Here is a 14,538-nt window from a genome sequence, read left to right on the forward strand (position 1 = left end):
TTTGTGACAAGGTGGATGGATTTAGAAGGTATTGTGGTTTGTGAAATGAATCAGACAGAGCAAGACAAATACTGTATCTTTTCACTTATAAATGAAATCTTAAAACTAAAACTAATCTAATTGATCACTGACAAATACAGCAAAACAGAAACAGACTTAAAGATAGAACAAACTAGTAGTTACCAGAGGGAAGAGGAGTGAAAGAATGGGCAAAGTGTGTGAAAGGGATTGAGAGGTACAAACTACTAGGTATGAAATAAATAAGTTATAGGATTGTAATCTACTGCACAAGGAATATAGTCAGTATTTTATAGTAGCTTTATATGGAGTGTAGCCTATAAAAATATTGAATTACTGTGTTATATACCTGGAATACAATATTTTAAATCAAATATAAACTGATTGATTGATTTGATAAAATTCAGTATCTTTGCATGGCAGGAAAACCCTCCTAGCAAGCTAGACATGGAATGAACTTCCTTAGTGTGATAAGCAGTATTTCTATTAAAACAACAAACATACTTATTAATAATAAAACTTGGAATGCTTTCCCATTTGGATCAGGTGTAAGTCAACAATGCTCACTGCCACCACCAATTTTCAACATCATATTGAGGTCCTAGATAAGACAGTGAAGCAAGAGCCAGAAACAAAAAATCTGTAAGGATTAAAAAAGGAAAAAAAAAAAAAAAAAAAACCTACCATTATCTATCTAAAAGATGCTTGCTCCTTGGAAGAAAGGTTATGACCAACCTAGATAGCATATTGAAAAGCAGAGACATTACTTTGCCAACAAAGGTCCGTCTAGTCAAGGCTATGGTTTTTCCAGTGGTCATGTATGGATGTGAGAGTTGGACTGTGAAGAAAGCTGAGCACCGAAGAATTGATGCTTTTGAACTGTGGTGTTGGAGAAGACTCTTGAGAGTCCCTTGGACTGCAAGGAGATGCAACCAGTCCATTCTGAAGGAGATCAGCCCTGGGATTTCTTTGGAAGGAATGATGCTAAAGCTGAAACTCCAATACTTTGGCCACCTCATGCGAAGAGTTGACTCATTTAAAAGACTCTGATGCTGGGAGGGATTGGGGGCAGGAGGAGAAGGGGACGACAGAGGATGAGATGGCTGGATGTCATCACTGACTTGATGGACGTGAGTCTGGGTGAACTCCGGGAGTTGGTGATGGACAGGGAGGCCTGGCGTGCTGCAATTCATGGGGTCGCAGAGAGTTGGACACGACTGAGCGACTGAACTGAACTGACCATTATCTATAGATTATATATTTGTGTATGTAGAGCAGTAGTCATGTATGAATGGAAGAGTTGGGCTATAAAGAAAGCTGAGTACCGAAGAATTGATGCTTTTGAACTGTGGTGTTGGAGGAGACTCTTGAGAGTCCCTTGGACTGCAAGGAGCTCAAACCAGTCAATCCTAATCAGTCCTGAATATTCATTGGAAGAACTGATGTTGAAGCTGAAACTCCAATACTTTGGCCACCTGATGTGAAGAACTGACTCATTGGAAAAGACCCTGATGCTGGGAAAGGTTGAAGGCAGGAGGAGAAGGGGACGGCAGAGGATGAGATGGTTGGATGGCATCACTGACTCAATGGACATGAGTTTGAGTAAACTCTGGGAGTTGGTGATGGACAGGGAAGCCTGGCGTGCTGCAGTCCATGGGGTCGCAAAGAGTCGGACATGACTGAGCAACTGAGCTGAACTGAAGAGCATTTTCAGATAAATTATTATAACTAGAGTTCAGCAATGTCTTCAGATACAGTCAATATACAAACATCAATTGTGTTTCTATAAGCACACAAAAAACAAAACTTTTTAACTAAAGGTATCATTTAATTTAGCACCAATGCTATGCAATATGAATAAATCTTAGCAGGCTATATGTAAGACCTTGGTCTTATCTTTTGAAGAGTTGGGAAACCCAGCAGAACAGGAATGTAAGTCCCTGTTTGCTTTCTTTTCAGACTTAAATCTAGGAAATAGTCATTGTTTAAATTCAGTATGCTTATCTAGGGAGGGCCTATACAGTTTGTCCAAAATACTACAGAATAGTATCCTAAAGTAGTTGTTTGCAGTATTACTTTTGGAGTAAATTGATCACAGAAAATGAATATCTTGTTAATAGAGATTTGGGGGTTGTTTCATCTGAATCTTTGTCTAATAGTAAGTCTTTTCTGTAAGCATTCTTGAAAGCATTCTTGGGAGTTCATTCACTTTTCTACCTGAACTTTCCACTGTGGGAACTAGCTCTGAATCATTTCACAGAAATTTTATTAAAGTACGTATTTACCAAGTATCATGGTAGCTACCTACCTTATTTGGTAAAATTTAAGACATTAGTTCTAAGATGCATTGTTTCTTCACAGTCTACTAGTAATTAAACAATGTTGTCACTTTTTGACTGACATCATTGATTTTAACATGCATCTTGATTATAGAGGTTTTTGTTTTTTAAAAACATTCTGTGATTTATGAAACATTCCTATAGAAATATTTCTACTGTTTTATAGTTTAAAAATAACTACATAGAAAATCTACTTTATAGTTCATTTTGCAGGTCTATCATGCTGCGTTTACTTTTTTTCCTTCATAATTTAAGCATCCTTAAAGTAGTTACTTTTCTTGTTTTCCCAGTTATTTTGCCATCCTGCCCATTTTCCTCTGGATGTCTTATAGTTTGTCAGTAACCTTCTTAATACTGAATATGATACAGACTTCAAAAAGAAAATTATAAAATCTTAGTATATTCAGAAAGTAGTATACTCTATGAATTCATGAACTAGAGTTTTGTTAATAAGATTTTCAGTAATTTTTTCCTTAAAACGAGGCAAGATTGTTTTTTAATTGTTGCAAGTAGGTTTAAATTGTAAGAATTTAAATTGTAGGTTTAAACTTTTCCCTTAAAACAAGGCAGAATTGTTTTATTTTTTGTAAGTAGGTTTAAATTGTAAGAAATTGCAAGAATTTCTCCCTATTGACACTCATTTACTCACTTTTAAAATTGAAGTTAAAGATGCTACTTTTTAAAAAGTTAACATTTTTTCGTAACCAGTATAAACAGGATTGTAATTCATGTATTTTCCAATTATTCTTTTCCTCTCAACAAAGTCATTGCAAAACAAACCTGCCCGTTATTTTAACCTGGGAATGTTTCAAAATGACAAAGAAGTTTACTTATTTTAGAAGTGAATATTTACATTTGAATATTTATATATATATATATATATATATTTTTTACAGTCGTAATTCCTGGTAGTGATTGTGTGACTTTTTACTGTTTTACATATTCCCAGTTCAGCTTAATTCATCTAAAGGGAAAATGACACCTCATAGTATGTTAAAATTATCAGATTCATGTAGAGTGTGGCTTCCCAGGTGGCACAGTGGTAAAGAATCCACCTGCCAGTGCAGGAGACACAAGAGACATGGGTTTGATCCCTAGGTTGGAAAAATCGCCCTAGAGTAGGAAATGGCAACCCACTGTAGTAGTCTTGCCTGGAAAATTCCATGGACAGAGGAGTCTGGCGGGCTACTGTCCATTGGAGTCACAGAATCAGATGCAACTGAGCGTGTGCGCGTTCACACACACACACACACACACACACACACTCACTCTCAAGTAGAGTGTATAGATAAGCTTTTTTAGTAGCTAATATACTTTTCTCTCTTTAATAACACAGGTTTTGAGAGTATTTTAGAAGGGCTTTATGGACCACGGCTACGAAGAGACCTCAGTTTATTTGAAGGTAATACTTCTTAAATTTTATTTTAAAATTTTAATCTTCAGTTCATTTTACAAGTGAAAAAGTTGTTTTATACTAGCTTTATATTAAAATGAATTTGTGATCTTGTTTAATTAGAAAATACTTTAAAATAAATGAGCCAAATATTATTTCTGTTATTACATAATGTTATTAATATTGTAACTTTAGTACACTATTTTAGTACAAAATAGAAAACAAAGCTTGGTTTTTAGCTTAATGATAAAATTTAACTTTTGTTATTTTAAACATTATGTTCCCTGACTTATTCTTAAAGAGAACTCAAAGGGGTTGAATTAGATGAATATCTCTTATTACTTATGATATAGGCAGCCTGGAACTCAGATTGTTACTCTGAGATATCCTGCTGTGTGTGTTCAGAGTTTTAATACTGTTTGTTGTTTATTATAGCCTCCTCTTCCAAACACTTTAACAAAAATCCTGGTAGAAAATTTTGATCTATGCTATAATTGCTGTGATATAGTTTAGTTTTTTTATTTCTTGCCTGGAAACAGAGCATTATAAGAGGACATTTTTCTAGACCTTGAAATTTTATAGTATAGCTCATTCACAAAATGGGCAATGTTAGTGTAGATTTTCTTGTTTGGTTTTGATATAATTCTTTCTGAATCTCTTACCTGTTCAGTTTTATATGCTAACTCTGTTACCTTCTGTTCTCCTGGTACTTCCCATTCTACAAAGACCCAAGGTATTTTGTGCAAATAAATCTTTTGAGTTGAGGGAGAGATAGTGATGTTAGGAGCAATCAAAAGTTTCCACTCATCCTCTATCTCTCTCTCTCTCATTTTTTAATGCTGAGCAGAATAATTGAATTATGAACCATAGAGCTGAAATCTGTATCAAAGACCATTTGTGCCAACCACCCATGTTCAGTCAGATGAATGATACCCATGCAGAACATGACTTTTAGGATGAAGACTGAAAACTGCCTGTTCTAGTGTTTTTTTTGTTGTTGTTCTAGTGTTTTGTCATTCTTATGGCTAAAATCTTTTTCTATCTTTATTCATTTCTTATTTCATTTATCATAGTTTAATACTGCATTAAATATTTTTACCTGATGTATTTATAAGCAAAACTGGTTTTATTTTCACTTACTTTTCTGAGCATATAAATGAAGAAAGGAAAAAAATCTTAAAAAGCAAGTATTTAACATATGTTTGGTATTTCTTCACCCTTTCTTTTTAAACCTGCTGTCCTCGTTCAGATCAGAAACAGCATTATACTTAATTGCCTACTGATAACCCAAGATGCAACTTGTAACTTTTAAGCATCTTGCTTCCCGAAATTTAATTTATCTTTATATAATTACATAGGTATATATTTATGTTCCTTCAGAAATTAGTTGTTTAGTATATAAAGGGCAGAATATCCTAATGAAATAAAGTCTTGTATTTTGTTTTTAGACTAGTATTTCCTTAGTATACAAGTAACCCATGTTCATTTTTAAAAATTAGAAAATACAAATAAATCTTAAATATACTCTTAGTTCCACAACCCCATAGATAACCTTTAACATTTTTATATAAATTTTAAATATATGTTTGGATGTAATTATTCCTCTATTAAAGTAGTACATACTGTGTGTACAGTGTGTATAGGTTTTTGTGCTTACTGACTTTGTTCACTAGTATATCATTTAGATACATGAAGTTCTGTATCATCATTAATGGCAGAAAAATATTACATCGTATATCTGTGATAATTAATTTGGTGAATTATACCATCCCATTTTTTCTTTTAATTCTGGTAGATCTTGTACTTTATATCCTCTTTTGTGCTTTTTTTGATGGCAGGATTTATAAAATTAACTAAGCTGTGGAACTCAGTCTTTCTCAAACACTGGCACATATTGATGTTGCCTTCTTCCAGGTTTCTTAGGTAAAATCTTTCTTCTTTTCTTTGCATTTTTGAATTCTTTAAAAAAAAAAAAAGGCTTCTAATCAAAGTTGCAGACTTAAGAGGGATGATACTAATTATAGTAATAAATTTATGTGTGTGCAAGGGTAAAGAAAGACAGCCGTATTATATCTTGAAGGAAAGTTACAACAGTGCTATCAAAGTGTAGAAGAGCCTTTGAAAAGGTTTGTGGAAGCTATCCACTATAGACGTCTCCAGCTTTTTTCTTATCCTCTTCTTAAATGTTTGCTTTCTTTGTTCTTATCATTGTTTAAAACAGCTTAATATTTAGATGTTAGGATTACCAAGTGTAGATATTTCTCATTATACAAATCTATATTCAGGAGACACGTTAGATGAGTGTATGTTTTTATCTAAATCATTGGAAATCTGAACCTTTGTTATTCATTGTCCAAAACACAGGTATCAGATTAATTGGTTAGCATGGGATCCTTGTATATTACTCTAAATTATTTTTTGTTATAAAATTAAATGCATAGTATTTTTAGTTTGTAATACATTTAAGTTAAATAGACTGCATTGCCAATTTGCTACTATTTTGTGGAAAAATATATTCTAAATTTCATACTGCTACCTTAAAAGTCAACTCTGGTATACAGTATGTTTTTAATGTAAAGGTTTTTATCCTATATATTTGTATATTGAGGAGTACATATTTTATTTCTTGAAATCTGTTCAGAGTCGCCTCCAAATTGAATGGTTTTGAAAGAAACTTTTGCGTGTTCTAATTTTTAATTTGTTGGAAACAGAAGTTCTAACTTTGTCTTCTTTGATCTCTTCTCACAACTTTTTGTCCTTCTGAGGAAAATATAACTGTTACTGTTTTTTGGAGTCAAGTCTCCAAAGAAACTTTGAATATTGTGATTTTTTTTGTACCCCCTGAGAAGTTCCCTATACTCTATGCCTCTTTTCTACCAACCCAAAACTCCTTGTTCTGCTGTCACATGACTTCTAAGCAGAAATTTACCCTTATTTTCTGCCTTAGTCCTTTCTCATGTCTTACCAGGAAACTAGTTTCTTTCATATGTAAGATTGTCTGATTTACTTGCCCGGACTATGGATATTTTTTAATACATGAGGAGAGTACAGGGCATGTGTAAAGTGGCTGATAGATCCCTTTGGTTTTCCTCTAGCTGTGCCCACATTTCAAAGAGAAATTATATCCGAGGTATGAAAGTGATTGCATGTTGGCTGGATCCAGCTTATTGTTTTTGAATGGCCTGTGAGCTAAGAATGGTTTTTATGTTTCTAAATAGTTGAAAAAAATCAAAAGAAGATTTAATATTTTGTGACATGTGGAAGCTATATGAAGTTCAAATTGAATGTCCAGTTAGTACAGTTTTATTGGGAACAGCCCCTCTCATTTGTTGACATATTGTCTGTGGCTACTTTTGTACTTCAGCAGTAGTTGAATGGTTCAACTCTATGACCTCCACAACCTAGAATATATATTCTCTGGCTGTTTATAGTAAAGGTTTGCTAATCCATGACTTATAACATTGACCAGCATTTAATATTTTTGGCTTAATATCCTTTTCTCCCCCTAACTGTTAGCACTATGATGATTGAGCAAACAAAACTACCTTTTAGATTTATTGGGTAACATATTTTGAATGCTTATTTTGTGTTAGAAACTGGGATGAGCAGTGAGGAAAGAAAAATGAATACATAGGATCTCTGCCTACTAGGAACTCATAACCTAGTATTAAATAAAAAATGAATAGTTTTGTAATATGATTGATGATTATTTATATTAAACCAGAGAACCTAATACTATTTTATAGTTAGTTGTATAAGCTATAGTAGCTTTTCTCAGTGTGGTCACAAAGACTTATCCAAGTGTACAGGCATACCTCAGGGGTATTGCCAGTTCAGTTCCAGACCACTGCAATAAACAGAGTAACAATAGAGTGAGTCTCATGAAATTTTGGTTTCCCAGTGCATGTAAACTTTTTGTTTTTTACAGTTGTGTTTACACTATACCGTAGTCTATTGGGTGCAATAACATTATGTCTAAAAAGACAGTGTGACTTTGTTAAAAAATACTTTATTGCTAAAATGTGCTAACCATCTCTTGAACTTTTTGCAAGTCATAATTGTTTTGCTGGTAGAGGATCTTGCATGGATGTTTATGGCTGCTGACTGATCAAGGTGGTGGTTGCTGTGGTGATTTCTTAAAATAAAATAACAATGAAGTCTGCCACATTGATTGTCTCTTCCTTTCACAATTTGTATCATTCATTGCTATTTGATAGCCTATTACTCACAATAGAACTTCTTTCAAAATTGGAGTCAGTCCTCTCAAAACCTGCCATTGCTTTATCAGCTAAGTTTATATGATATTCTAAATCCTTTGTTGTCATTTCAACAATCTTCTGAGCATCTTCACCAGTAAATGCCATCTCAGGAAACCACTTTCTTTGCTCATTCATGAGAAGCACCTTCTTCTTATGCTAAAGAAGTTTTATCATGAGTTTGTAATGACTCAGTCACATTTTCACATTTCACTTCTAATTTCAATTCTCTTGCTGTTTCCACCACACTGCAGCTACTTTCTCCACTGAAGTCTGGAACCCTTCAAAGTCATCCATGAGGGTTGGAATCAGCTGCTTCAAAACTCCTGTTAATGTTGATATTTTGACCTCTCCCCTTGAATCATTGATGTTTTTCATGGCAAATGGTGAATCCTTTTAAAAATTTTTCAGTTTAATTTGCCCAGATCCATCAGAGGAATCACTGTCTATGGCAACTCTAAGTTTATGAAACGTTTTTCTTAAATAATAAGAATTGAAAGTGGAAATGATTCCTGATCTATGGGCTGCAGAATGGTTATTGTATTAGCAGATGAGAACAACATAACTCTCATTGTATACCTCTATCGGAGCTCTTGCGTGATCAGACGCATTATCAATGAGCAGTCACGTTTACGTTTTGAAAGGAATTTTTTTATTCTGAGTAGTGGATCTCAACAGTGAGCTTAAAATATCCAGTAAAGCATGTTGTCAACAGATGTGCTATCATCCAAGCTTTGTTGTCCCATTTATAGAGCACAGTTTGGGTTTAGGGTTCTTAGTATTTTGGGGATGGTAAATGAGCATTGGCTTCAACTTCAGGTTATCAGCATCGGTAGCCCCTAACAAGAGTCAGTCTGTCCTTTGAAGCTTTGAGGTCATGCATTGACTTCCCTCTTTAGCTATGAAAGTCCTAGATGGCATCTTCTTCCAATATGAGGCTGTTTCATCTATATTTAAAATCTATTGTTTACTGTGACCATCTTCATTCATTGTCTTAGGTAGATTTTCTGGTAAGCTTGCTGCAGCTTCTACATCAGCACTGTTGCTTCACCTTGTACTCTGATGTTATGCAGATGTCTGCCTTCCTTAAACGTCGTGAACCAATCTCTGCTGCTTCAGACTTCTCTGTCTTCTTCACCTCTCTCAATCTTCATTGAAATGAAGGGAATTAGGGCCTTGCTCTGGATTAGGCTTTGGCTTAAGGGAATGTCTTTGGTTTTGGTTTAAGAATTCGTTTTGATGTTTGGCAAAACTAATACAGTGTTTCAGGTTTAAAAATAAAATAAAATTAAAAAAAAAAAAAAAAGAATACCCACTCTAGTATTCTTGGGCTTCCCTTGTTGCTGAGCTGGTAAAGAATCTGCCTGCAATGTGGGAGACCTGGGTTCGATCCTTGGGTTGAGAAGATCCCCTGGAGAAGGGAAAGGCTACCCACTCCAGTATTCTGGCCTGGAGGATTCCATGGACTATACAGTCCAAGGGGTCACAAAGAATCAGACCTGACGGAGCGACTTTACTTCTCTAAAGGAATATTGTGGCAGGCTATCCAGACCACTAGAATTTTCTTCGTATCAGAAATAAGACTGTTCTGGTTTCTTATCATTTATGTGTTTACTTTTATTTTCCATTAAGAACTTTTTCTTTGCATTCACAAATTGGCTGTTTGGCATATGTGGCCTAGCCTTCAGCTATCTCAACTTTATGCTTTCCTCACTAAGCTTAATCATTTCTAGCTCTTGATTTTAAAGCGAGAGACTTTAAAGACTTAAAATCCTCATTTCACTTGAACTTTTAGAGGTCATTGTAGGGTTATTAACTGGCCTGATTTCAATATTGTTGTGTTTCGGGGAATAAGGCCCAATGAGAGGGAGACAGATTGGGGACAGGCTATTTGGTGGTATAGTCAGAACACACACATGAAGAATATACAGTGGAAAAAAAGACAGTCTCTTCTGCAAGTGGTATTGGGAAAGTTGGACAGCTGCATGTAAATCAGTGACGTTAGAACATATCCTCACACCATACACAAAAATAAAGTCAACTTGGCTTAAATACTTAAATATGAGAAATAATACCATAAAACTCCTAGAAAAGAACATACACAAAACATTCTCTGACATAAATCGTACTCTTTTCTTAGGCCAGTCTCCCAAGGCAATAGAAATAAAAGCAAAAATAAACAAATGGGGCTTACTCAAACTTAAAAACTTTTGTACAACAAAAGTAACCATAAGCAAAATGAAAAGACACCCTACAGAGTGGGAGAAAATATTTGCAAATTATGTGACCAACAAGGGTTTAATCTCCAAAATATACACACATCTCATATGACTCAACAACAACAAAAAACCAGATAACCCAATTGAAAAATGGGTAGTAGACCTAAAGAGACATTTCTACAAAGAAGACATGCAGATGGCCAAAAGGCACATGAGAAGATGCAAGTCTGCAAATAACAAATGCTGGAGAGGGAGTGGAGAAAAGAGAACCTTGTTCCACTGTTGGTGGGAATGTAAGCCGATACAACCACTATGGAGAACAGTATGGAGGTTCCTCAAAAAAATAAAAATAAAGTTACCACATGAGCCTGTATTCTACTCCTGAGCATAACATTTAGACAAAACTATAATTCAAAAGGATACATGCAACCGTGTGTTCATAGCGGCACTATTCACAATAGCCAAAACACAGAAGCAACCTAAGTGTCCATTGACAGATGAATGCATAAAGAAGACGTGGTATATATACACAATGGAATAGTACTTAAGTCGTAAAAAGAATGAAATAATGCCATTGCAACAACATGGATGTGCTTAGAGATTATCATAAGTGAAGTAAACAGAAATACAAATACTTATGTAAATCAGAAAGAGAAAAACAAATACAACATGATATCATTTATATGTGGAATCTCAAATATGATACAAAGGAACTCATATGAAACAGAAACAGACTCACAGACATAGGGAACAGACTTGTGGTTGCCAAGAGGAAGTGGGTGGGGAGGGATAGATTGGGAGTTTGAGGTTAGCTGATACAAACCGCTGTGTATAGAATGGATAAACAGCAAGATCCTATTGTATAGCACAATATATAAAATGTCTTGTGATTAAATCATAATAGTAAAGAATATAAACAATATGTGTATATATATAACTGAATAACTTTGTTGTACAACAGAAATTAACAGAACATTGTAAGTTAATTATACTTCAATAAAATTAAGAACACACATAGAACATTGATTGATTAAATTTTCCATTGTATATCAGCTCAGTTCTTGGCACCCCAAAGCAATTGTAATAGTTAAAAGATCACTGATCACAGATGACCATAGCAAATATAATAATGAAAAAGTTTGAAATGTGAGAATTACAAAAATGTGTGACACAAAGACTCAAAGTGAATAAATGCTCTTGGAAAAAAATGGCGCTGATAGACTTGCTCAGCACAGTGTTGCCACAGATCTTCAGTTTGTAAAAAAAAAAAAAAAAAGTGTAGTATCTGTGAAGTACAATAAAACAAAGTAGAACAAAATAATAAAACTGCCTTTTCCAGATGTGCCACAGTTTGCTTATCCATTCACCTATTTGAAAGACTTCCTTATCACTTCCTAGGTTTGGCAATCATGATTAAGCCTGCTCTGAACATGTGTGTGCAAGTTTTTGTGTGGACATACATTTTCAACTCATTTGGATAAATACCTAGGAGCATGATCACTAGATCCTTTGGACAGAGTATGTCAGACTATCTTCAAGAATGGCTGTACTGTTTTGTGTTCCCACCAGCAGTGAATTTAGGTTCCTTTTGCTCTACATGCTGACCAGCATTTCGTGTCGTCAGTGTTTTGGACTTAACTATTTTAATAGGTGTGTAGTAGTATCTTGACGTAATTTGTGTTTCTCTAATGGCATTTCCTATGCTCTTTTGCTGTCTGCATATCTTCTTGAGTGAGGTATCCAGACAGGTTTTTGAAGTCAAGAATGAGGAAATACTTCCTCTGCTTCTATTTCATGGAACAGATGATGGAGAAACCATTTGGGCTGGTGCTTTCTGTTTGGGGAGGCTATTAATTATTGATTTAGTTCCTTTAATTGATAAGTGTCTTTTGAGGTTTTGTATTTTTTTGTGAGATTTGATAGATTGTGTCTTTCAAGAAATTTGTCCATTTTACCCAATTTGGTGGGAAAATAATGTTTTCCATAATATTCTTTTGTTATCCTTTTAATGTTCATAGGATCAATAGTGATGGCCCCTCTTTCATTTCTGTTGGTTTTTTTTTTCCTCATTTAACTTGGCTAGAGGTTTATCATTTTATTGAGTTTTTAAAAAAATCAACTGATCCTAATTTTTTAAAAGGCATAGAATATAAACTGGAAGGATATATTGCAAAATGTTAATCATTATTCTCTAGATGATGAGATCATAGTTTTTCTCCTTGTAATTTCAGTTTAGTTAATATATAGTTCATAATTAAAGATTATCTTTTAATTATATTGCCTACTGTTCAGTATCTTTTATCAAAATTAACAAAGTTATAATCACTATCTTGTGATCTTAATGAAAAATCTAGTTTCAGTATTCTCTTTAATCATTTTTCATTGAGCTTTGTCTTTAGGAACTGCAGATTTATTTTTTGTGGTTAGAGGGTACTGAAGATAATAAAAACATTCAAAAGAAGTGTGATTAGTTAAAATGAAAGTAACATTTTCTGGACTTAATGTGTTTTGCAAATGTTCTTATTTAATTTTTACTTCAGCCTTAAGATGCCATTATTACCCTCATTTTACAGATGAGGAAATTGATGTTCAGAGAAGGTAATTTGCCCAGGACCACATCTGGTATGTGGAAAGACCATGATTCAGTACAAGGCTCTCTAATTTCAAAGTCTGTTACCTTCCCAGATAGATTAGGTAAATGATTGGAACCAGACTTTGACCACAAGAATATGTATACATGGTGGAAAGGTTGATTTTGATCATTAATTTACTATCAGTTTTCATATATGACATTGCCTTTATTAATAAGGCTAGTTGTATAAGGTACATAATTTGACCTTTTTGAGCTTATAACTTCATGTATTAAAATTTCAAAATGAGAGACAACTTATTTTAGAGATGACTATCTGATTCATTGTCAAATTTTGTTTGAGAGATAAAATGAATGTGTTTTGTTGTAGTGCTTATTTAATTTTTATGACCTGAAAGGACAACCTGGACAGAGGGAGAAGTCTGGCCTCCAGGTGATTTTTCAAAATCGCTTTTCCTATATATAAAAAATGTATACCACCAGCATTTATTTGGATTGAAAATTAAAAGTTGCTATATAAAGAGTAAATATTTTCAAGTAAATTCATAGATTTCCAAACATAGTAACATTTAATGGCATTTATGTAATCATTGAATATTCAGTGCCATTTATTTAACTATTTAGGCATTTATTTTAATTAAATTTCCTTGAAGAACTTCACCTAAAGTGACTAAAATAAATAAGGATTATCTCAGCATGCCCAGTTTTATTTTACAACTGATAATTGTCTGAATTAACCCAAAGTTGTTGTCCCTTGAGTCAACGTATTTTTCACTTAAGCTTTATGAAACTTTTCAATGATTTTTCAAAAATACCTTTTCCAGACCTACTAGCTGTTTTTCAAAAATCCTAATTGGGACTTCTGTGGTGTCCAGTGGCTAAGGCTTTGTGCTCCCAATGCAAGGGGCCCAGGTTCTATCCCTGATCAGGGAACTAGATCCCACATGCCAAAACTAAGAACCCAAATGCTGCAACCAAAGATCCTGAATGCAACTAAGACTGGCACAGCCAAATAAATATTAAAAAAAAAAAAAAAAATCCCAGTGCTGGAGTCCTTTCATATTTCCAGTTCTTGAGGCCATAATTTTTAAAAGCAGTAAGATTTCCTTGATCTATCAAAATTATGCTTGGCATATGAGTCAAGTTTTAGTACAGTAATGCTGCATAACAAACAGCTTCAAAATCTATTTCATGCTTATGGGTGACTATTCATTGGAGTCTAGGCTGTGATGGGGTTTACATCTCCTCATGACTCCACGTTCCAGACTGAATGGATAATGGCTTTATGGGGCAAGTTCTTCTGATGTTGGATGGTGAAAGTTCAAGATAATTGCCATGGGGAATTTGCCATGTCTTTTAAAGCCTCTGTTTAGAGTGGTATACTGTCACTTCTTATATATTCATTTCATTGGTCAGAAAGCTGTGCCTCACTCTCTGTAAGAGACACTGCATAGTCTTACATTCAAGAGTGTGAGTCTGTGATTCTGATATAGTGACTGGGTAAAAAGTTGGAAAAAATTATGAACCTGCATAACTACAGTTCTGGGTTTTTAATTGTATAGATTATGTAAACCTTTTGATTTGTCAGATTGTTTACACAAATTGATCAGTTTTCTTAAGCAGATATTCAATTAAAGTTATCTGTCTTCTGCAAACTAACTTTATTAAATACATGTGTCATAGTACAGAATTTAAAAAATAATGACTAGTGACTGTACCTGAC

At 34.1% G+C, this 14,538-nt stretch overlaps 1 protein-coding gene across 14 annotated transcripts in view; it reads left to right on the forward strand.

Moving 5' to 3' along the window:
* The window catches only part of LCORL (ligand dependent nuclear receptor corepressor like), a 175,206-nt gene that overhangs the window by 46,998 nt on the left and 113,670 nt on the right, over positions 1-14,538 (forward strand). For 12 of the 14 annotated variants that reach the window (XM_044946046.1, XM_006063947.3, XM_044946055.1 and 9 more), the window contains one exon: positions 3,694-3,759. In XM_044946046.1, coding sequence (XP_044801981.1) covers positions 3,694-3,759 — 66 coding nt within the window. Of the gene's footprint in view, positions 1-3,693; positions 3,760-13,185; positions 13,249-14,538 lie in introns of all 14 variants that reach the window. The other 2 variants (XM_044946049.1, XM_044946050.1) reach the window with 1 other exon arrangement.

This window comes from Bubalus bubalis, chromosome 7 (genome assembly GCF_019923935.1).
Source record: "Bubalus bubalis isolate 160015118507 breed Murrah chromosome 7, NDDB_SH_1, whole genome shotgun sequence".
NCBI lineage: Eukaryota > Metazoa > Chordata > Mammalia > Artiodactyla > Bovidae > Bubalus > Bubalus bubalis.